The 26,050-nt window shown below is 36.8% G+C and overlaps 2 protein-coding genes across 5 annotated transcripts in view; one reads left to right on the top strand and one right to left on the bottom strand.

Moving 5' to 3' along the window:
* LOC118740981 (mucin-5AC-like) overlaps positions 1-2,642 on the top strand; it is a 130,956-nt gene extending 128,314 nt beyond the window's left edge. Inside the window, exon 4 of one of the 2 annotated variants that reach the window (XM_036472754.1) lies at positions 26-2,642. In XM_036472754.1, the coding sequence (XP_036328647.1) occupies positions 26-2,090 (2,065 nt within the window). In that variant the 3' untranslated portion in view covers positions 2,091-2,642. The remainder of the gene's footprint in view (positions 1-25) is intronic. The other variant, XM_036472755.1, reaches the window with a different exon arrangement.
* The window catches only part of LOC118740984 (trans-1,2-dihydrobenzene-1,2-diol dehydrogenase), a 151,598-nt gene that overhangs the window by 102,845 nt on the left and 22,703 nt on the right, over positions 1-26,050 (bottom strand). The gene's annotated exons all lie outside the window — the stretch shown is intronic.

Genomic DNA, 26,050 nt, shown 5'->3' on the forward strand with positions numbered 1-26,050 from the left:
GCATGGCAACTGTGTCGCATATGAAGTCGGCGGCGCAGCACCATCCCAGCATGTCAACACCTTCGTCCGCAACGTGGATGTACAGTTCACCGCCTGCCGCTATGCAGCATCACCACTATGCGATGTCAAGTGGCGCCGCACCTTTCATGTCCACAGCTGCACAACCGACGCGTATGCCGCACGTTTCGCACGCTTACGACTCACATCCGCAGGATTCGCATCACTACTTCAGCTACACGCGTCCCAACCCGAATAGTATGGCCGCGCATCTGTCGCAAGAGTCGCACTCGCCAAATTCCTTGCGACACAGCGGCAACAGCCACAAACAAAGCGGTGCAGGACGAAAGCCATGGTTGCATGAGCTATTGCAAAAGGAAGTGGTGAAGACATCTGCCAAGCCTAGTTACTCTTCAGCACCCAACAAGTTTGCCTATGAGACTACCAAGCCAATCTATGAACGCATGCCGTCCATGAACTCTATGGGCAGTGGCTTCACTCCGATCACGCCAGTTACTTTCGTTTCAGCGCCGCCAACCATCGCAACAGCGGCTGCGACGATGACCACAACGACGACAACTACAACACATGCGCCACCACAGCCTTCCGTTGCGTTCACTCCGAGCGCTTTTTATCCAACTACGAGTACTACTACGGCACGACCAACTACCAGCACCACAGCGCGTGTCATTTACACCACACCCACTACGGCCCCGACAACACCGCGTACGCCAAGCTCTACGACAACGTCCCGCCTACTAATACCGACAACAAGCAATTTGGCTTACAGACCGACTGTTGCGCCAATGCAAATGACTACAGACTCGCTATTCTCACACTACAAGCAACCTGAGGCGCCGCTTCGAGGTCCAATGTATCTTATCATTGAAGGTCATTCGAAAGTGAAGAAATACGGTAAGAATGGCATCAACCTGAATCTGCCGAAGATAGTGCCCGTAATACCGAAACGTGAGCCGGTTGTACGTATCGCCGAGCCGGGTGATGAAAAACGTGGTACACCCGAGACATTCCAAGTGGAACACCTGCATGTGAAGACATCAACGTCTATGCCGACGACCACGACAACGACAGCTAAAACTGTAACGACTCCGAAACCTACGACGACCGCAAAGCCTGTGCCCACTACGACAGCTAAGCCTGCACCAGCTTCAAAGAAGGTATCAACAGTTCTGAAGTCTGCGATGCCAGCAAACCTTACCGCAGCAACGAAGTCCGCCAAAGAGACAACTCAAAAGCCAACAGCAACTTCCACAACAACAACCGCACGCCCTGCAGCCACCACTGCCGCTCCTAAGGCCTCAACCACCACAGCCGCTACAGCTAAAGCAACCACGAAACTTACTATGAAGGCAGCGCCGCCTACGTCCAACACCAAACCACAGCCAGCCGCAATAAAACCGACGCAAAATGAGCCACTAATCAAACTCGAGCTGCCTAATGATCCGCCAACTGGCATGCAGGGTCTCCTGAGTCTGCTTGACTCATCGCTGAGTGGTTTCTTCGCAGAGCAAGAGCAACCATTAGATATGCCGCCAGCAGCTACGCAGCTAAGTGAAACAAAGCAGGCGACTAGCGCGCAGATTTATGTGACCACACCGAGTACAGTGTTGCAGCCAGTGAACACCACACATTCAGCGGTCCCACCCGTCAATGCCGATGCACGCGTTGGCAGCAATGCCAACCGCATTATGGCCGCCGCTGCAACCGCTACGGACGTAGATCAATCGGGGTCAGCAGAGTTCAGCTACACCACAGATGTGCCGCCGCGTGAGGTGCGCCAGGTATTCGATTATGATCAGCGTCCGGAATCACGTCTCAAGGATTTCGTAATTGAAAGCATTGGTGGCGAGGGCGATGAGAGCGCGTCAGCTTTCTACGAAGACGAAGAATTCGAGGAGTACGACGACGACGACGCAGAGGACGTTGGCAGTCAACAGCCGATCAAGCGTATTGATAAGTTTGTTGGTTTTGTAGGCGACTATGAAAATGTGGCGTTAGAGGAATTGGGTTTGGGTGATGCTGTGCCGGTGGCGAAGACAGCAGCAGCAGCAGCAGCGTCAGCGACGGCGTAATTGCACATGTTGACAGGCGATAAGAAGATCTGTTGGCACAACAAATGCGGCTAATACTGATCTTCCTGACCTTTGTCCACTTGCGCGAAACGAAAACAAACAAAGTGATTGCGCGCGCTTGCGCAATTGGATGCTTCGCGCTCAGCTCAACAACAATCAGTCATTCAAACGTACAGTCAACACACAATTTAAATTTATTGCCAGTTGGCACTCAAATTTGCAGCTGCAATAAACAATTTATACTTAACTACAACAACGTACTGCTCTACACCAAATCTACTTTTTAAAACTCGTATTTTAGAAATGCAACTTTTTGTTTAGCATCTTCGTTTTGTCTTCTGATTAAATCTTTTAACTTAAATGTGTGTAAATACTACAGCTTTATTTATGTATTGTATTTGTATTTGTATTTATTTATTTATGGCTTTTTTTTGTGGCAAAGATTTATTCACTTACTACGCTTAGGTTTCGTCACGATTATTTTGTGATTCAATATTTACATATTTAAATGTCTGCTTAGATTTTAAGTTTATTTACTTTATATTCTATGCTGTCGACTTTAAATTTAAGATTATTAAAGGAAAAGTAAATAAATATGATTTATTTAAATTAAAATATGAATTCTGGTTTTATGGAGAACCTTAAATTATAAATGCTTAAGGACCGATTTCACAGTGGAAAGTTAACGGCCCCAGCATCTGGCTCCGCACCATCTGAGGACATCAATAAGATCTACCCTAGGGAGTTTTCCAGTTTTCAAGGATACTTCGCTTGCGTGGTATATAATCTTTCTCTTTTCTTTTACAGCTCCACAGATCTATTATCATTACAGGTAAATTAATTTCTTCATGATCGAATGATCGGAACTAGACTCAAAGTAGTATGGGACTGCATACCCACAGGACATAAACGGCATTGACAGGGAGTCGGTCTCGACTTAAATCGACTCCCGACCTTTGAATGCCATTTTGAGTACACAATCACCCGACGTGGACGGGACTAAGCTCTGTCTACCTCGAAATACTCGCACCACAATAGCCTAACTTTTTTCTGAACCTGAGCAGAGTGAATGCAGATGTGCCCAATGAGTGCCCGGCATACGGAGAGTCGCCACATGACTCACGGCACCTCTTTGCACAGAACCAATGGAAGTTGCACACTTCCTGGGCCTCCCTTTAGCTGAGTCTGACGACAACGTTGATGGACAAGCCGATCCGAGCGGGGTTTGGTAGCCGCTACAACAACAACAACAGTATGGGACCACCGCCATTATGGCTCATGATCTTGAACAAACTACTGGCAAAGCTAGACTCTCAGAGAATCAAGACAGTGGCTTACGACGATGATGTTCATAGGGACACTTATATCGGGTCAGTTTTTTTCGGTCATAAGTGATATTATGGAAGGGGCTCTAATGATGGTAGACTCCTGGTCCATAAATTGTTCTCCTTGCGTAAACCCTGACAAAACTGACCTTGTGCTTTTCAGGAATAAAAATAAATTACCCATTTTTACTAAACCAAGATTTCGAGAAACGGAACTGGATCTGTTAAACAGGCTGAAATATCGTGGAGTTATTCTGGATCCCAAACTTAACTGGACGCCACATAGTGAAGAGCGTTCAAAGAAGGCCTCGGTGGCTCTCTATGCAGCGAAGAGAATGCCAGCTGCACTCCGACCCATACTCTCTTATGCGGCGCTGGTCTGCTGGCCAGCCTTACTAATGATTACGTAGTTAAAAAGCTAAGCGGACTTCAAAGATCAGCAGCCGCTGGCGTAATAGGTGCAACGAGATCCTGCCCGAACGACTTTTTGAACGTGCCTCTTGATTTATTACCGATAAATATATTTTTCTTTGGAATTATGTAGGCAGTAAGGAACATCAAAGAGAATGTACCCACTTAAAACCAAAGTTTTGTTAGGAATGAGTAAAGAAGATATCTACAAACTTTCTGCAGTGTATACAAGGCAGTACCCCGTTAGGGCGGATGCCAAAGGATAGAACTGCCCTTCAAAAGGTTCAAATGCAGTTGCGATGACCCGGGCTCAAAAGAGACTGTCGAGCACTTACGGTGCGAGTGTCCAGCCCACGCAATGTGAGGTTAAATACACTCGGCAAACCATTTCTGCAGAATATTTCATAGTGCAGCTGCCGCTCTCTGTATGACGTCCTGAGATTCATTAAAGCCGCCAAATGACTGTAGGTTGCACGAGTTGTGGAATCAAAATTTCAATATTAATTTCTATAGAAACTTGAGACCATTTAAGGCTTACAATTCCTAGTGGGTACGCCAAAGGCATACAGTGCATCTCAACGTACTCATTAAGAGCACAAATTGTTGCATACTTACAGGAATAAAGCATTGCTGAACATTTCACTTGTAAAAAAAAATCAAAGAAAACAGTTTGAGTATAACTGGAAAAACCACTATAGGGAAAGCGCACTCTTAAAGCGATTGTATCCCAGTAGGCAGAGGTAATGTTTGGGAATGCAAAAAGTAATGGTTAGACCCTATAAATACAATTTTTAAATAAAAATAAAAATAAAATAAATCCACGCCACAGGTTTTGAACCCGTTACCAACAACACGGCAGTCGAACAAGCATCCATTCTGCAATATATATACATGAGTTAGTTCTTAAACTTTTTGTTTTCTTTGTGCCTTCAAAACTACACATCATCCGCTCGCTGACATTGCAATGCATCTTTTCGTTGAACGGTAGTTGTTAATTTTTTCTTGATAGAAACAAATAATGAATTCCGATTTTCCCACTGGGTATGTACTATATAGATACAAATGTACATATGGCAGTATGCATTTATGTGCACAATACATACATACATACATTTTTTTTATGATTTTTTTAATGAGTCAAACCTATTGAAGATGACGATGAAAGACGATCGTGATAAAGATATACAAACAGCATAAAAAAGAAAAAGCAATAAAATCGAATGATGCTGGAAGATAATTGAAATAGAACATAAAAATCATGAAATTCGAGAATGATGAATATTTGTTAGTGATGTTTCAAGCATAAAAGTTAACAAGTAAACAAAACCGAATTTCTCATATAAAAATTTAGGAGTACCGTTAATTTTATCATGTTCCAATGATCGGATCTAAACTAGATTAGTAGCCCACCTCTGAGACACTACCTTTCCGTTGCAAAGAGAATTATCGAAATCGGTTGACTTGGTGCAAAGTTATGCGGTAACATACATACAAAAAAAAAAAAAAAATATTCCAAAGAACTAATAACCTCCTCCTTTTTTGGAAATCGGTTAAAAATATAATAGAAAAAAGTAATATATTTATTATTGAGTTTATATTTACGAGCGTTAAGGTGGTAATGAAATAAGATAATTGTAAAAGAAAGTGGGAAAACATCTCAAGAAGTTTTTTTAAATTTAAAAAATTTGTTTTTATTATTTTCTAGCCTAATGACAATTTATTAGTCTATTCGAATAGATCTCAAGTGAAAAATATCCAGCAGCAACTTGCAGGAGAGTAACGAACGATTCTCTCTCAATTTGCAAGTTATCCCGAGAAGTACGCGAACGCAAAATTATCAAAAACTTGCAAGTTTTTAGTACAGCTGATCGAAATTTTGTTTACATACAAATGCATGAAACTGAAAACACGAAAATAATATAAATTTAAGGTTTGCCTAAAGTTATTTCCTAAGAAAACGTAGGTAAATGAGTATTAGCTTTATCCCGAGACATTTGCTAGACGTGCAAGTTATTTTAAACTGAAAAATCACCAAAATAAATTTCATAATTTTCATAAATTGCAAACAGATGTTTTTGATTGATCAGCTGTTTTTCTTGCTGGTAAAAATATTTCCAGCGGGATTTAGCAACTTCCCCTCCAAATCAACTGTCACTTTGCGGTCTCAATTTTCCCTACTTTGCAAGTTTTTTGCGTACGCGAACGCCAAAACAAGATAATTTGTGATAATTTGCAATAATTATCTGCTTGCCGAACAGATTATAGGTGCGTTCGCGTAGCTGGTTATTGTTCATGTTTAACCAAACCTTACAAGTTTTTGCGTTCGCGTACGCAAAAAACTTGCAAAGCAGGGAAAATTGAGAGAGCAAAGTGACATTTCATTTTGAGGGGAAGCTGCTGGTTTCTGCTGGAAAAATTTTTGCCAACAGCAATTCGCCAACAGGAAAACAGCTGATCAAAAACAGCTGGTTGGCATTTACGCAAATCACAAAATTGAATTTGATGGTTTGAGAGTGAAACTTGTAAGTTAAGTTTTAACTAACCGCCAACACAGTTTCTCATATAACAGGTTGGCCAAATATTAAGTTAAGTTAGGTTACGGAAATTAAGTCTAGACTAACTGAGCTTTAAGTCTAGACTAACTGAGCTTTAAGTGTCGATATTTAAGTATAAATAAGGATAAGGGCTAAGCCATCCGCTTCCGGTGAGCAAATATCTTTTTTGGGCACATATGTCAGTTACGCGGTTTTGTTCTTAAGTATTTGAGATGTTACTAAGTACCGAGTATGCTAGTACTTACTCATTTTCACAGCGCTAAATACCTAACGAAACACCGCGTACAGAAGTGCTTTGAGAATTTGGCTTCACTAAATATTTTCTGGATACAAAAGTACTTAGTATTTATGACTTGATTAAATACTAAATCCATGCTTTTTACTTATTGCAAAAATAAAGAATTTTGACGATTTTGAGGATTTACGAGACTGCTTTGAGATGTCTAGAATTTTCGAGACTATATCGAGATTTTAGAGATTATTTCTGTATTTTCGGGAGCTACTTCGGCATTTCTGGGACTATTTCTGGATTTTCGGTAATTTATATTTCGGGATATTTCGGGTAACATCTATGTATTTCGGGATTTTTGAGACTTCGTGATTTTAAGGATTTTCGGGATTGTCGGCATTATTTCGGGATTTTCAGGAATATTCCGGGATTTTTGAGACCTCTTCGGGGCTATTCCGGGATTTTCGAGACCTCTTCGGAGCTTTTGGGACTACTTCGGGATTTTCAGAACTATTTCAGGATTTTCGGTATTCTAGAGATTATTTCGAGATTAATTAGAGGTTTCTAGAATTTTTGGGGTTTTCGAGGCTGCTTCGAGATTTGTAGGATTCTAGGGACTATTTTGGGTTTTTTGATACTAATTTTATGTATCATTAAAATTGGTCATTCTTAAATCGATAAAAATTTCAATAAGTAATTCGATAAAATATTGATAAATATATCGATTACAAAATAGAAAAAATTATCGATACATATATCGATAAATTTATCGACATCAACATCAATTAATACAACGAAATTTTCGAAATAGTCCCGAAAATTGAGGTGAGTGTAAGGTAAGGTTTTAATTATAAAAATTTGTTCTAAATCATATTGTATTTAGTTTGAATAACAGAGTATTAACCGCCTGCTGAATACTTTCATTTTTTGAACTTCAGTATGTAGCACCTCCTAAATAGCCAAGTTTTTTTTTACATTTATATCTAACATCTTCTAAATACCTAAGTATTTTTTACTAGAGTATTTAGCAAACTCCTATGCACTATTTTAAGTTTCGTGAACTTATCCCGAAAGAATCGAGTATTGAAACGGTTCCGAAATGTTCGCTTTCTAATCCCAAAATGATCCCAAATTATGCCCGAAATGGTCCTCAACTATTCCCACAATAGTCCTGAGCCAGTGTTAAATGGGCCAGAACTGGTCCCAAAATGATGAGCCTGAAATAGCTAGAAAATGGTTCAGAAGTAGTCCTGAACAGATCCCGAAACGGTCGAAGAAGTCTTTAGCTTTTCCTGATATCGAACATGTCTTGAAATAGCCTAGAACGAGACCGAGACCGGTTCTAAAAAGGTCCCGAAATGTCTCCGGAATGATCCCGAACTATTCCAGAAATAATCCTTAACAAGTCTCGAAATAGTCCTGAACAGGTCTCGAATGAGCCAGGAAAGGGTCCTAAACTAGCCGTGAACAAGTCCGGAAATGGTGCATAAATAGCCCTGAACTTGTCCAGAAATGTTCATTTGCACACACAAGAAGCAATTTGAGCTGGTTTGCACAAGAAACACTAACAAATTTTCTGCTGGGTTAAGACAGATTTTACCCATTCCGAGAGCTAGGATGCTAACACATCAAAAATACATAATACGTATGTACATAATATAAATACATATACATATATATGTGAACATATCTCCAAAAAATGTGCCCCAGGGTTCCACTTGCATTGATAATGCGAATAAGTAAAACAAGTACTGATTGCATGCTAGAAGCAAAAAAAAAGTCAATTCCTATATTTAATATTTATTTTCTCTATTCTACCGCATCCTTATCGTCTAAATTCATCTGTGACCCACCTTTGCGGCCTTCTGAACTCTCTATCAGTTCGCTACCAACACTGGCTGTCGCTGCAGAAATACACAATTGTATATATATAAGCATATGTATGTATATGAAGTATACATATCACGAAGAACGTCAACAAAAGAGAATCGACGACCGGTCGGTTGTGCGCTATAGCATCTCTTCCTCCAGCCATCTCTCTTGCCATTTCCTCATGTGCGCATGTTGCTTCGTTGCTGATATAGGCACTTCTTATGTATACAGCAGGAGAAGCGAATGCAGAGAAATTTATTTATAAATACAAACATGTGTTTTTGCACCATATCACGGCGACGAACGCGCAGCCAAGAGAAACTAGTATTTGCTTTGGCACTAAAAAAAAAAAAGTGCATAAATGTTGCGCCGAGTCAGTGGCGGCGGCTGGCTGGCCAGATGATCGCGTCAACCAATCGACCAGCTATGCCAACGCTTTTGAGCATTATCTGCATGGTCGAGTCCAGTGCCGGTGCCGGTGCCGATGTTGCTGTCGCCAACAACGCGTGCACCACCGCTCCTCCTCGTTCTCCACCTCCTCCTCCTGCATGAGCTCCAGCCAACTGATTGCCATACTGGGAGACACACGCCGTTTACGGATTCATTTGCTCCGCGCGTTCAATTCAGTTGCTTTCAAAGCGTTGTCGATAGCAGTTCGTTCATTCGTTCGTTCATTCGCACTCGTCCGTTGACTGGTTTAGTAGCACCATACAGTTCATTGCTTTGCCGCCCCACTCTAACTTCACACTTGGATAAGTCTCCTCCGCTGGTGTGTCGTTTGGTTCTTTGTGTGTGCGTGCGCGGTTTGGTTTACGGGCAGCTGGAATTTCTGTGATCGCAGACAAAACGTTTTTCCAAATAGTGAATTTACAAAGAAAGAAATCACTCTAAGGAAAAGTAGGTATCTTATAGTGATATCTATACAGAACCGCCATTTATTTTAAGTGATTGAAAACTACATGAAAAATTATAAAACTGCATTTGTTTTCTTTGTACTCTTTACTCTTTTAAGTTAATTGTTGTGATCGCTGCGATCGGCGTTCGCGATCAGTTGGCAAACTTAATTTTTATTTCTTTTTCTCCACGTTACTGTTTACTTTTTTTTTTGTACTTCTCTTTTATCTATACATACTGCTGTTAATTTTATCGCATGCACGCGTTGTGTTTTGTTCGAGTCTGCTCCATTTCACATGTTGTGAAGAGTGGAAGAAAGCGATAAATAAAAAAATTATTTAAAAAAAATCAGCTTTTACTTTGAGCAAAAAAGTGAGAAAAAGTGCGATAAAGCTTATCCTTTGTGTATGTATGTAAGTATATCCGCATAAGGGTCAAAAAACTCTATGAAAAAGACCACCCCCACACCTCCTATTCCTACTCGTTTTAGCTCTCAGCCCATTCACCACATGCGTGATCGCTTTGTGGCTACGTGCTCTTTAAATAAGTACGAAAAAAGTCAATTTATGAACCCAAACAAACGCGAGAGCACGTCAACCACAACAATGGTAACAACAAATTTAGCTAACGCCTTTCAAAACTACTCACTCATTGTTTGCCTAACTGATGTTTGATTGGACTGATTGACTATAAATATTGGCTACGTGTCTGTCTGTCTGTTTGTTTGCCCTAGTAAGTGCTCACCCACATAGCGAACATTGGTATTTTTGGATTCCATTTGTCTTTTTAGTACTTTTTTTTGGTTCTCATTATTTTTTCTTAAAATTCGAAATTGTTTTGTGAGCATCTTTTGCAATGTTGTTTCTTATTTATTTTAGGTGATTTTTATTTTTTTTATTTATTGTGTTTCGAAAATTCATTATTGAAAATTTTCGTTGGACGATTTATTATGATTCTCGAGAGGGATATGGTCAAAAGCTTTGCAACGATCAAAATATTCGATCGCCCCTTTGTGGTTGTCTCAGCAGTACTTTTCTCCAAAATTGCCTGTCTACCATCTTCCTCATCTAACTACTCCAGCCGCTGCGCCAAAAAGGGCTCGGTTTCCCTTGGTTGTGTTCGGTATGCCTCTGGCATCAGTTGGGCAGTAGAACAAACGGGTGGTGTTGTGTGGGGGGCATTCCGATCGGCTGGACAGGCGTGTGTGTGATTTTTAGACCTATCCTAACTCTGTAGAATTTGAGCCTGCTGCACCAACCGGACCAGAGTTCGATCTCATCTCGCGCGGTAGTCAGATTTCGTTGGTGGAGATGGAAGGTAGTAGATTTTTTTAGTACTATGTTGCGAGCAATGGCTTCGCAATTCACATTCTTCATCAGGTGGCAGATGAGTTGAACAACATTTCCTTCTAGGTGACCGATGTAAGTCCTTACGTACCGTGTTGGTGTCATGTTAAAGTTGGGATGTTTGCTTCTGTCTAAACACTTCTGATCTCTCACGGGAATCAGTTCGACTTTATTGTGTATGTGTAGTTAGTTAACCGGCAAACGGAATGTGTAAACCGGCAAGAAGCGTTAGGTAAATTTCATGCTCTCATTCCCTCTGGCTAAGGAATAAAAGAGAGTGATGCCCTGTATTATTTAAGAAGACAGCAATGTTGTGATAACAAGAGAAGACGCACATTGGCCGTGTGGAGTGTTGCGGTTTGGCACGTGTGAAGGTTGGACCACTGCGTCTAGTGGTGGCCACGGACTACACTCGGAGCATAGTCGCTGCATCTCAGCCAATAGCCTTTTTGAGGGTCTTTGGGTACTTCGTCATTAAGCGAAATAAAGTCCGATCGCGATCTTCAGTTGTTGTGCGCGAAGACATAGATGGTGTTCGCGAATCGGTAAGGCAAAGTCAGAATGCGACATGTTATGGGATTCAAGCAAACTTCTTAAGTATACGTGAAGGAAGCATTGATCCATGCCATTGAACCTGAAAGCAAACAGCGACCGACTAAATGGGAACGAAGAAATGCTGTGGACATCCTAACATTTCGCGCCCTTTCATAACCGTGGATAATGCATCATAATACTCCAGAGACCAAGTCAGAGCGGTGGACATCTCAGAGAGCGAAAGTGTACGAAAGAAGACCTAGATGAATCTATCCGTCAACAAGGTCGTGGTGACGTTTTCTGGGATGTGCGTGGAAAAATATTCAGTCGCTTTCTTTAAAATGAAAACACGAAAGCAGGAAACATTATGCAGGGTTATTAGATCGATTGAGCAATTACATTAAGAGAAAGCCGAAGACTTTGTAGAGAGTGATTTTTACTCGTCTGCTTTCGTAATGCCCTGTATGGGCGCGGGATATCGGAACCTGCGGGACCCACGTCACTGATTTCAAATTGGCCGGGATGTGCGGTATCGGGAAGGTCTGTAAAAATTTTGCGGGCGGGACGGAACCAAAATCGTTTCCCGACACTCCCGATAAAACCGAAAACTCAGAAAATCTTCCTTAAAAACGATGTATGAAACATGCACTTTTTTATGTTTTATTGAGACGTAAACGAACAACAAAGCAAAACAAAATAATCTTAGATCTAACACAGCAAACAATTACTTAGGAACTTGGCGCAACCAAACCTAAAAAATAATCGGAAGATGCCAGATCATAAAGACATGTGAATTTTTCTTAGTGATAGATTTCGGGACCCCCGTGACCCGCTTTACAATTCTGTAAAACGTCATAACAGATTTAACCCTTTAACTCTCCCATTAATTTTTGGTAGTTACTTTTTGACCCTTATTGGCGGACATTCTTCTGAAATGAGAAACTTTTCGGTAAGTTTTACTATAGGACTCAAGAGGCAAGAATTATGTTTGAAGTATTATTTTGCATCAAATTATCCTACTAATGTTATAAATGTTAAAGTTTGTGAGTGAAAGAGTGAGTGGGTATGTTTGTTGCTCTTTCACGCTAAAAGAACTTGAAGTATGTCAACGAAATTTTGCGCACAAATAACTTATAACCTGAATTAACATAAAGGATAATTTTTTTTGACAGAGTTGCAACCTTTTTCGAAAGTTAAAATCAATTAAATAATATACTTAAACCAAATATTAGAAACGAAAGGTTCCGAAACGATTTATTTAGAACATTTTATTCTAGTGGGTTACCACCTGTTCATAAAGTTAAAATCGATTCATTAATAAGTTAAATAATGTATCACACCCATGTGGGTCAAACGAAGGGCTCCAAAAACAATTCATTCGAAAAATATTCTTAGAGAGTTGCCACCTATTCAAAAAATCAATTAATTAATGAATTTAAACAAAATATTACAACAGTGCGGGTGTCAAACGAAAAGTTCCAAAACGATTTATTTAGAAAATTTTTTCTAGTGGGTTACCACCTGTTCAAAAAGTTAAAATCGACTAATTAATAATTTAAATAAGGTAACACAACAATGTGGGTCAACAGAAAGTTGTACAAAAACGATTTATTCGGAAAATATTCTTTAAGAGGGTTGCCACCTATTCAAAAAATTAAAATTAATTTGATCAGCAAGTTAAACCAAATATCTTAATATGGGCATCAAACACGAGCTTATTTTCAAAAATCTTTTCAAAAGGAGCTGCCACCTGTGTAGATATTCAAAAGCAATTTAATTAACAAGTTATATACAAGTAGATTAGTTGAATGTGGATATCGAACGAGTGAGGTTTTCCGAAAGCTGAATCTATTTCGAAAATCTTTTTAACGAGGGTTGCCACCAGTTTAGGAATTTAATAAATAAATAAAATGCTGCTAACATTATAAACGTGAAAGTTTGTGGGTGAGTGTGTGATCATGTTTGTTAGTTTTCTTTAAACATATAGAATTTGGCATACAGATAGCTTATGACCTGGATTAACGTGTTGCATTATCAGCTTACAAAGCTAAATTAAACTTTAAGTCATAATTAACCGAAATTGTACAATAGGGATTTCAAATGAACGACATTTGAAAAACTTTTAATACGGCCAAATTTTTTTTGGAGGATTGCCACCTATTTAAAAATTTAAATCCCATTTTGTCATACGTTAAATAAGGTATTGCAATATAGATGTCAATCGAAAAAAGTATGAGAGTTTTGTTTCGAAAATATTTTCAAAAATGGTTGCCACCTGTTAGAAGAGCCTAATTAAATCCAATTAATACGTTAAATTAAACATTAAAAATTGTGTAGAAGTGGATAATTTAGTTAAAGTTCAACACAAAATGGTGATGTTCTAGAACCTAATTTATTGTTTTCGGGGGCATAACTTATTTTCCTTTATGTTACTCTAAGACGAACTTTATGCGGGCGGGGCTGCGAGCATAAGCTAGTATGTAATATAAAAAATTGTGGCAAGATGGAGCAAAATCCGCTTCGGATTCGACTACTATGCATAGATAATGATGTTTGAACATTATTTCATTGATGCTTCAAAATGAAAACGTAAAATTGTTCCGCAGTATTGTCCAATATTATGAATAAAGAAACTTATGAAACTCAAGTAGTACATACAGTCACTCACGGAAATATTCGTGATCTTTGACAATATTCAAAATTTTTTTCATCATAAATATTTTTCGGTAATTTATTTTGGTTAAAATGTAATTCGATCTTTCTAACTTTGTACAAAATTCACAAAAACTAATCAAACTTAAACAAAAAACTCATCAAAATTTCAAACTTTTTTTTCAGAATTTTAGAAAATTTTCGAGTACGCAGGCCATTTAATCAACGGTAATTTTTAGTTAACTACTTGAAACTTGCACTTTATTGTACTACAATTGAATGAGCTACAACACTGCATACCCGAATTTTTTTTAAAAATTCTAAAAAAAAAGTTTGCAATTTTGATGAAAAGTTTTTTAGGTTTGATTAATTTTTATGAATTTTGTACAAAGTTTGCAAGATTAATTTATATGGTTTTGGTTTTCGAATGAGCTCTAGATTTCTGATGAAAAACATTTTGAATATTGTAAAAAAAAACTAAATTTCGAATACTTACTTCTGTGAGTGACTGTACATACATACGTATGTATTTATATGTTTGCTTTTGCACTAGGCATATCAAATGTTCTTGAAACAGAAAATGTTTGCTGAGCATTAACCTTTCAAGGTTGAAAGCGGTAAATAATTATTTATTTATTTTATTTTTTTTTTGCGAAACTTTTCTGTCAACAGACAGCAAAACGCGACAATAAAAATTTAAATTGCCCGATATTTGCTGTCTTTAAACTTGAATGAAATTGTTTTTGGTATAGCTTCCGTGTGAACATTAATGTGGCCAAACAAGCTTTCGACAAACTAGCAATTAGAGCTAGCAAAAACTAAATATTTTTATTTCAGAAAAAAAATAATAATAAACAGAAATAGTACTATAAATAAAGCCAGATAAATAAAATAAATCAGAGACAAAATTTTGCTAAAAATTTTTTTTATGAAATAAGTTATAGTCCTAGTTATAGTTATCATTGGCGATAGCATGGGTGCAAATATAGCAAATACTCATATGTACATATGTACATACATACCACGTCAACAAAAGCAGTGATCAAATTAACGAGTAAATGCGCTAAATTGAATGATTAAACAAAGACGATACTCAAAATGGGGAAATGAAAAACAGCTCAACATCGAAAATAAAGCTAAAATATGTGACTTGGGATTTGTTGTCAAACTGGGTGGCACCAGAAGAATGAAATAAATAAATTAATAAACAGATAAATTGGTTGAAGTGATATGTTCATATGTACGTCAGCATGTATACTATAATTATATTCCAGTAGATTTTGCTGCAACTGTGTTCAGTGAAATCAAAAGTTCGGATATATTAAGTAAAAAAAAAACACAAACACTGCATATAAACAGACATACACAGTCAGCGTCAAAAATATGCATACCCTAACGTTTTGACAATTTTATTTATTGATATATTCCATAACAAATTTTTAATATTTTTTTATAAAAATATAGTTCATTCTAGAGCAAAAACCACAAGCCTAAATTTTTTTAATTTCATACAGAACTCGGGAAAATGCAAGAAATGCCAAGAAATTTTCATCGAAATTTTAAATTTTGAGTATGCAGTTTTGTAGCCTATTAAATTTTAGTGCAATTAAGTGCAAGTTTTATGTCTCTAAAAATTGCCGTTTATTTAGGAGAATTTTTTACCGCATATTTCTTCCATATAACTGCGAAATTTTTCTAACAAATCGAATTGAAAAATCCAAAATTTGTTGGTATCGCTTGCATTTTTCCCCGAGTTCTGTATGAAATTAAAACAAAAATAAATATTGTATTTTTACTGTCAAATGAACTACATTTTTATAAAAAAATACGAAAATTTTGTAATGGAAAATATAAATAAATAAAGTTTTCATAATTGAGGGTGCGCATATTTTAACGCTGACTGTATGTATTTTTAAGAAAATCAAAACAGCAAGATAAACAAGTATAATATAATAAATGCGCTAAAAATAAAAGCATTGCAAATAAAAATCTGTTCGTTTGTGTATTTGTAAACAATGGAGGAAGTTATAATATAGCTGTACATACATACATACATATGTATGTACATATCAATGCATTGTACACAAACTTAAATTTTTGTCTGCGAACCGGCTTGCGAGAGCACGTAAACCAGAGACCTCTGCGTGTTTTGTAGTAAGTTTACTTATTTATTTACACCTTTTATAATTTAATTGTGGGTTATGAGAGATTGAAAGCAAAAATGCATATCTACATACATACAGTCGTGGCCACGCAAACCTTACCACCACTTTTTTTTATTTAATAAAAAAAAATTTATTTTCAAAATAGTTCAAATTGCAACAAAAACTACATTAATAAAAGTTTCAAACTTTGTACAAATTTTAGAAAAAAATTTTAAAATTTACAACAAACAAAATTCTCGGTGAGTTTTGAAAATTTCTTTGCCGACGGTCTTGTATTACTTTCCATCTAACGAATGCTTTTCATTTGGGAAAAAATGCGCAACATCGTATAGGAAAAAAAATTGTCAAAAATCAACCAGAACTTTGAGCTAAATACTTCAAACTTGCACTTTATTTTACAAAAATTGAATGGCCTATTAAACTGCATACTCGAAATTTTCCTCAAAATTTATATTATAAAGTTTGAAATTTTGATCGAGTTTTTCCAAATTTTATACAAAGTTTTAAACGTTTATTTTTATAGTTTTTTGATTCATTTAAAAAATTCTAGCAAATTAAAAAAGGGGTGGTAAGGTTTGCTTGGCCACCAGTGTATGTATGTATGTACATATGTATGTATAATCAAGTGCATAATCGGGTATGTTTTGGTTACCTGTTTTTCAGTGGCGAAACAAGTCTGACTCACGTGCAACCGATTTATGTATATACAAAGAATAAGCAAAAATAAACAGCAGTAGCGAAAAAATTTTCCAGTATGTGTACGGTGCCCGTCCGTCCTGTTTTATACGGAGCGGTCCTTATTTTCTGTCAGCTGTACTAGTAAGTTATTTATTTTAAACGGTACGCAAAATGGTCTGCATTTCTATTAATGCCACGAATTTGTCCCAATCAAACCAACTTTAGTAAGTAACAAGTAATTTTTAGTTTTAATTTTTTCATGATCCAATGATCGGATCTAAACCAGATTAGTATGGGACCACCTCTGGGATACTACCTTTCCGATGCAAAAAGAATTTTCGAAATCGGTTGACGTGTCCAGGGTTATGCGGTAACATACTTAAAAAAAAATATATATATATTCCGACGAACTGATAACCTGCTCCTTTTTTGGAGGTCGGTTAATAAGGACACATTTTTCGGGTAATTTATGTAGATTTAACTATTCATAAATTAAAACAAAATAATCCATTAAAACATTTGTTGTCTCGTGTTTGACTGGCTTGAATATGGTGACTTTTAGCAAATGCATACTTGTATATATGTATGTACATTAGGGTGCCCATCGGTTTTTTTTTTTGGAAATTTCATGACCCTACCCACTAATTTTATTCGTTTTTATGATAAATGTTATTGCCTTTTTTTTATAGATTTTTTAAAGGTTATTTAAAGGTCTATTTAGGTCAGAAAATACGATTTTGTAGATTTATGAGTTTTTGAATGACTATTTTTTATTCGATTTCAAAGATCGAATATGATCTGAAATGAGGATATATAGGCCTTTAAAACGGTATATAATAATCTATTGTCTAACTTGGCTTGTTGGCTTGTTGTACATTAGGGTGCCCATCGAATTTAATTTTTTTTTTTTAAATTTCAGGACCCTACCCACTAATTTTATTCGTTTTTATGAGAAATGTTATTGCCTATTTTTATAGATTTTTTAAAGGTTATTTAAAGGTCCATTTAGGTCAGAAAATACGATTTTGTAGATTTATGAGTTTTTGAATGACTATTTTTTATTCGATTTCAAAGATCGAATATGATCTGCGAAGAAGATATATAGGCCTTTAAAATGGTGTATAATAATCTATTGTCGGACTTGGCTTGTTGGGATTTTTTATCGGGTAAATAAAAAAAAAACATATTTCTTAATTTTTTAAATTTTGACCATCGATAATTTTCACAATTTCAAAATATATAGTACTATCTAAAAAGAAAGTGGGTTTTCAGAAAAATTTTAGGAAAATGGGGTGGCACCGCGCACTTATGTGATATATGTATGTATATCTCAAAAAATACTTAACCGATCTCGACCGAATTTGGTATACACATCGTTTTTGAATCGAATTCAGATTCTGAGATGTGGTGTTTTTCAATCAAATTCTGACATAGGGCGTGTTTGAAAAGTTTTCTGAGATAGGGCGTTTTCGAACTGGCTGCCGAGATAGTTCGATCATCCACTCAGCCATCGAAATACGTTAGGGTGTTTTTGATTTATCAATTTCATTTGTAGATATCACCCTAAAACTTATTGAAATGGCGACTAGATGAGTTTTTCCAAATACAAGCAGTGCTGTCCACCGCTATGCTGAAGGTTTCATTGATGTACTTTTTTCTTTTCTTATTTGTCTTTAAAACAGTGGCGGACACACTCCCACGCCCAAGCCAGCGCAATCATTGTTTTCTTATGCGCTTAACTATGTATGTTCAGGTCCTAAAATTCTCGTACAGTTCGTCATTCCATCTTCTTCGCAGAATGAGATATTTGTTGAACTTAATTTTTTTTCGTCGAGAGTGTCTTGCTTTCCACTTGCCTGCCAAGCCCATGGTAGCACTTGTTGACAACAGCTATGCTTCGCTTTATCCCCAAGCTGACATTATTGATGGCGTTTATGCTGGATCCTAGGTACACAAAGTCCTTTACTACTTCAAAATTATAACAGTGTCGTATTTATGCCACAATACGCGGTAACGCTCGATTGTCACGCTGAGCTAGAGCAACTTAAACCGACAAAACCAAATCTAGTTGAAGTGAAGAGGATTAGAATAAATATAGGACATACAAAAGAAGGATTAGAGCTGCAATGAAAGGTTTCTGCCAAAAGTTTTGTGGAGTATGGAAATATAAATTAGGCTTTAAAACTCTAAAATATACAAAATTGGTCCGATGTGACTCTGAATAATGCTTTGTGATCAGAAGATGGGCCGTTTTGAGTTCAGGCGGTGTCTAGCCAGGAGTCTCTTGAAATTGTGATGAGACCCACTGTACACATAGCAAGTGTCCAAGTGGTAATAAATGAAATTCTGTAAACGTCACTTCGGCTGCCAAACGATTGCAGTCTCTTACAAGCTGAGATTTATGGTATAGAAAACACGATTTCAGAAAGAAAACTTATTAAGTTCGTCGATAATCAAGCGGCTTGTATGGCAATCGATCCATACGTAATTAAATAGGAAGAGGACTCAAAACCATATGAAAGTCAACAGCGCCGCAGTACGAATCCTTACCGGCGTCGTCGCAGGGCACTGAATGTTCAATTGCATCGATGCTCCTACGATTGCGAATTCCAAGGTGCTCTCGCTGCAGGAGCTGCCGTGATGATTTCAAACTCTTAGGGCCATACTTCTATCTGGCAAAGGTATCCAAGTTGGAGCTTTTGACACCCATTCATAGAGGACACTAACAATGGGCAGCGGATGTGAATGCATTTCCTTGACAACTGCTTGTTGAACTGCTGATTCCTAATTAAATAACTAAACGTGCAAACGACCACGAGCTCATTATTCAAATTTTAAATAATAAAAAAAAAATGATAACAAAAAATTTAATTGTGCGTGGAAAATAATCAAACGAGTGTTTCAATAAAAACGCATTTCACCATGTGCCAACGAGGAGTTTCCTAAATTTTGTTGCTAACAGTTGAAGTCAGCGCAGATTTAGGAGAGGTTAGTGTACGCGTATGCCATTAACCTTGCAGCTTTCATACATTTATTTCATGTATTTCTAATTGCGGATGCACAAAAATTTAATTTGATAAGCATTCACCATTCAAAACTGAATTTCATTCTATTAAAAATTTTAGAATTTTAATGCTTAAGCAAAGAAAAAAAGAACATGGCAGACACCACGTTAAATTATTGGTGCTATCGATTATATATGAACTGTACGAATTGTTTACAGGCTGAAGCGAATGCATATATATACGGTGACGAAAATAAAAATAGGGACGAGACATTTTAGCAAATTTTTGCTATTTTTCTTCAGTTTGTTCAATGTTTGCTATTTTTTTCTTTAAGTATAACTCGCTATCTTACAAAAGCTATGTGAGTCCGAATTTCAATCTTTGTACAAAGATTTGAAATATTCAACAAATTTCAACAAAATTGCATACAATTTTCAAACTTTTAATCAGATTTTTTTTTTTAAGTTTTGGTATGCAGTTTTATAGCCTATTAAATTTTAGAAACATTTTGAGTATGCAGTTTTTTAGCCCATTCAATTTTAGTTATAAAGTATAAATTTGAAGTGGGTGCAAAGTGCTTTTTATTTTTGGCATTTTTTTTTTGTTGGTGGTGTTACGCATTTTTTCTATACGAAATGAATAACTCAGTGAGAGGCGAGACCAGTATAAAGAAAAAATACTTATTCAATTAAAAATGGTGGGTAGGCACTGTGGCCAATGGTAATCATCATCTACCACCTCTGTATGATTTGTAAGTCATGCAGAGTCCGCAAAAGACTCCGGAAGCATTGTTCGGAGGATGCATCAGACTAGGCCGAGCATACTTTGAGTGGGAAAATTTCATATATCCATACAGTTCATCTTAGGGTACGTTCACACAGAAAGCCGAGCGGCGCCGACGACGGAAAGCTGTTGATGTTCACACTGAACGAAGTTCACTGAAAAGCGGCTAAAATGTTTATTCAATTTGTATACGTAGATGTGCCATTGATAGATTAGATTAAAAAAAAAATTGATAAAGTAGTGATTCTGGATTATTAAAATTTAACTAACTTTTCCCAATTTCATCGTAGCTTTTTTACCGTTTGAAAATAGTATTGAAGTACTATATTCTATCCTTACTAATCCTTACTAATATTATAAATGCGAAAGTGAATTTGTTTTTGTTTATTATGCTTTCACGCTTTAACCACTCAACCGATCATTATGATGATCCTTTATCCTAACTTAAAATATAGGATAATTTTATCTCGATTATACAAGGGAGCGTGGTATCTCCCATATAAACGGAATTTTTCATACTGCATTTTTTGATTTTGAAAAAAAATATAAAAAAACAGGGGTATATTTTTCGGTATACATAGAACAGTCCTAGGGGTGAGAGCATTAAGATTCCGACTTTAGTTTTTTGGACCACACTAATATACAATGCCTCGTGAACTCTTAGCACTGCTCCTCTGATCAAGACATGCTACTATCGTAAACACGACGTTTATTTGTGACAAGGCAAAAGCTGCTATGTCGATTATTATATTTTATGCTCAAATGAATCTAAAAATCATTCTACGTCATAAAGCAAAGACAACGTTGAAAGTGTTCAGATATACATACATACATACATAAATACATACATATGAAATAGAACCTTTTGGTGTATCACCGACAACATTTTTTTTTTGTAATTTTTCGATGTATACCTTTAGTGATAAGCCTATAGTATATAAAATAAAATTTCTATTTTCAAAAACAAAAGTTTTAATATTTCAAACGCTTGACCTAGAAAACGGTCACTCATTGCGCATATGGGATATTTTTTCAATACATATATATTTTCTAAAATTGATTTATACACCTAAATATGTGCATGCATTTAATTACTGATATATATATGCATTTTGTTTTCTTACTATTACTTTTTTACTCATTTGAAATCTGTGTTTGTCCTTATCTTCTATCGGTTATCGGTCAACTGATAATCCGCTACTTCGACATTTATACATACATATGTATAAAGTCTTCAAGCCGGCCGGCTCGCTGTTCAGACTAGAGTTGATAATAAATGTCTAACGGACGGTAACCAGTATTTACTCGCTTAATGTTAATTGAAGCAGATAGACGCGAGCGCGCGCAAAGTGATAATTTAGTCTCGTAAAAATTTTCCTCAAGTGTATGAAAACCAACAGTTGTACAAAAAAAAAAAAATGTTTGTATTATAAGTACAAACGGAACTAAATAAGCCAGACAGTGAGTGACACACTGCGCCATTGATTGATAAGACCCAATTTAAGCGCACAGACGCTGGCAGTCAACATTTTTGGGTACACAAAAACCAGTTGTAACGATTAATCAGCGTTCTATGGGATTATCTATATTACAATAGGGCTGTTCAGAATCTTGTGCATATGATCTTAAATACATTTGCATATTTCGGTGCATTTATAAATTCACAACAATAAAATGCAAACGGTTGCCATGGTAGCAAGCAAATGCAAATACAAATACAAATGCGAATCCAAACCATTTGCACAATATCCTGAACAGGCCCAATACATATACTTTCTTATTTATCAGTAAAGTAATAAATTGTGAGGACACAACAAAATCTTAGACCAGAATGCGAATGACAATAAGAACATTTTTATTAAAAAAAAAAGTGTATGCATTTTTAGAGCTTAATTTAAAAGAGTTTAGAAGAATTTGTTGCTTTAGCGACACCCACCTATTATTATTATTACGCCGCGAATACTCGTAGATACATACGTGGTCAGTCACATGGAATATGCTCTGGGGTTTCCTCCACCAGCCCACAAAACCTGCAGTTCGTCTCTACAGAAAGCCCCATTTTATGCAAATGGTACCTTAACTTGTAGTGTCCTGTCAGGCTGCCAGTAAGAGTTCTAAGAACCTCCCGGCTAAGTTGAAGGAGTCTTTCGGAGTTACTCCTTGACTTCCGCTAGTGGGCAGCAATTTGACGTTCTTCCCAGATTTCAAGTAGCTCTGCAGTGTATCCTTTAGATGTAGCACAGAAAGGCTCGAAACCATGCAAGCGCATTTGGACTTCACGCTTCGCGAGACATTCAGCCCTTTCATTGCCTTCAAACCCTTAATGTCCCGGAATACACCGCAGCGTTACGCTGTACTGGTGGTTAAAATGAGTTTCACGGCTGTCCTTGAGCCTTAACGCCTTTTTGAAAGAGGCTAAGGCCTTTAACGCTCCCTGACTATCCGATATATTATTTAATCTCGCCAGACTTCGATTGCGAAGGCTTCCGCCCGAAATATGGTTGGGTAGGCGCCCATTGGCAGTCTTTTCTGACATCTCGTACGCCCGTCCGTCTTCGATCCGTCGGTATACCACACTTGGGACCCTTCTTCAATTATAGTTATTGTCGCTTCAAAGTAGTCCCTTTCAGGACTGACCTTATAGGGTTTGTAACAGTAATGGCTTGAGAACCTCCAAATGTCCCCGAAGATCTCCAAGTTTTATGTTGGTCAGTGCCGCATATATATCAGCGTCTTTGACTACCGTATAGAAAGACCAATATGATAGTCTCTGACAGACATAAAACGCCCTTGTATCCTTGTTGGTAACATTCGAGAAAAGTGAGTTTAAACTGAGCCTTTTGTTCAAAGTTACCCCTAGACACTCTGCCTCTTCTGACAATTCAATTTCTGTCCCTGCCAGTCCCTATCATACATAAACGAATATGTGGAATCAACCAAATAATTTCCGAGCATCGAGGAAAGGGCAGGGAAGGCATCAGTGGTCTTCAGGTCTATCCACAAACACCAGTGCGGTGTCAGTTCCGGGAGGTAAGCAGATAATTTCTTCGCGGATGAATCGAAACTGGACAGCAGGGTTTAGTGGAGGTGTCTTCTGTCGAGAGCTTTCCATCAACACTAACTTCAGGCTCCCAGATTGCTGTAGCGTATTTCAGGCAAAAGTGACTGCTACGACGTTTCATCGAATTTGGTATCACAAAAGACATTATCGTAATTTGTATGAGTAAGTCGCTCATAACCTAACCTAAGTATGGGCCCCAGAGTTGGTGTCTTTAACGGAGGCATCTTGTACCTTTTGGTGAATGATACAAGTTCCGTTTTGCCTGGGTTTTGTGCTTAGACCAATGTCGTTGGTGCTCCTCAGTTTTACCTGCATAACATCACACAATATTTCCAGAAATTTCCGCTTACGAATATGGCAGGGTCCCAGCATACGCAATGGCATTGCAGCTCTCCACCTTCTGCTATGTCTCTGAGCAGTTTATTTACTCTTATGACCTATAGAAGGGGGATCGGACGTCACCTGATTAGGTATGCTGTTAGACTTTATTCCTTGAAGAATAGAGAGTTTTCGATAAGCCCCACGATTTCAAGGAGCGTGAGAGTTCATAACGTAATAGATAAACTTGTCAGAAAGTCGTGAATAATATCCGAAAAGCAAAATGTCGACTGATCCAATGAATGAATGAATTAAAGAGAATGTACTTAGAAAAGCATAGCTAAAAATGCCTACAAACACTAATTTTTTAAGGAGGAAATTTAAGTTGATAAGAAATTTTTTTACGAGATTATAATCACCTATCATATAAAAAAAAAAAATACTTAAATACTTATGAGCGTAATTAAGCCGCTGTATGCATTTATATACATTAGGGTGTCCAAAAATGCATGTGAAAAAGTAAAGTCGGATTTTTAATGCTCTCACCCCTAGGACTGTTCTATGTATACCGAAAAATATACCCCGGTTTTTTATTATATTTTGAAATCAAAAAATATTTAGAGGTCGCTGAAAGCGCTCAAAGTTTCCCATGTATTTCATAAGGGGGAAAAAAACTATTTTTCGTGGGAGTGGTATAGAATTCTTGAAAATCTATATTTTTCCATCAGAAAACCGTTTCTCTTCTGAAGACTTCTAATAATAATACCCAATTATTTATTTTACCTATTTTTTAACCAGCCACTTTCTATGGGTCGTCCATTGCATTTTTTGGGGTTCTTACGGTTCTAATAAAAAATATTGATTTTCAAGAATTCTATACCATTTCTACGTTTTTTCCTGAAATAAAATACCTGAGCGCTTTGAGCGACCTCTAAATATTTTTTTATTTCAAAATAAAAAAACAGGGCTATAGTTTTTTTCGGCATAGAACAATCCTAGGGGGTGAGGGCATTAAAATTCCGACTTTAATTTTATTTTGGACCACCCTAATATACATACGTCTTCGACGCGAAGATAGACTGCAACGGACACTGATGGAAAGTACAAACGACAATTTTGTGTTTTGTTTGCAGATTATTTTTTTTCATTTGTCATTTAATAATTTACCAGCAGATAAAACGTTAAAGGTTTTTTGTTTTTTGCTCTCCCAAAACACTTCAAATGAAAAAATATAAAAGGAAAATTTTACTTGCATACATTACCACAGCCAAATCCATATGTACATACATACAGTGACTTAAACAAATGACCACGTGCTGATTTTTTTTGTTAATGTTCATAATGTTTTTCGAGTTAAATTTTGCATGTTATTTTTCTATAAAAATATTGACCTAGCTTTAACCAAAACCATATAACAGTTTAAAATTTTATAAAAAATTTAAGAAAATTCAAAAAATTTTCGTCCAAACTTCAACTTTTAAATCTGAATATTTAGAAAATTTTTGGATATGCAGTTTTATAGCCCATACAATTTTATAGTCTATTGAAGTGCAATTTTCAAACGGCTAAAAAGATCTAGTTGATTTTTGAGTTTTTTTTTTTTTGGTGACAGATTTTTGTACTTTTTTCGATGAAAGCAACAAAATTTCAAAAAATCGCCAGTTTTTGTAAATTTCACTTGTTATATAAAAAAAAAACGCAAAAGTAGTCTCCAAAAAAAATTCTCAAAAACCAACGGTTGAAACTTGCATTCCATTTGAAATTTTTAAGAAAATTTGTTGAATTTTTCTAAGTTTTCTATAAAGTTTGAAACAGTCATTTATATGTTTTTGGTTAAAGCTTGGACGGTATTTTTATAGAAATATAACAAAAAAAAATTAAGCTCGAAAAACATTGCGAATTTAAAGAACAAAATCAGCACGTGATCATTTGTTTGAGTCACTGTATGTACATGCAAATGTAGTAAACACTTAAGAGGCAACATTCAATTTACAACCGCTATGAATTACATCAGATCAGACGGCATTACGTGATCAAATTTAACTGCCCATTTGCACAAGTACCTTAACGAACACAAGCCGGTTGTTTGCGCTTTATCAACGAATGCCTAGAATTTATCTAATACCGCAGTG

This window comes from Rhagoletis pomonella, unplaced genomic scaffold (genome assembly GCF_013731165.1).
Source record: "Rhagoletis pomonella isolate Grant_MI unplaced genomic scaffold, Rhpom_1.0 Rhpom_scaffold_00006, whole genome shotgun sequence".
In the NCBI taxonomy this organism is placed as follows: domain Eukaryota; kingdom Metazoa; phylum Arthropoda; class Insecta; order Diptera; family Tephritidae; genus Rhagoletis; species Rhagoletis pomonella.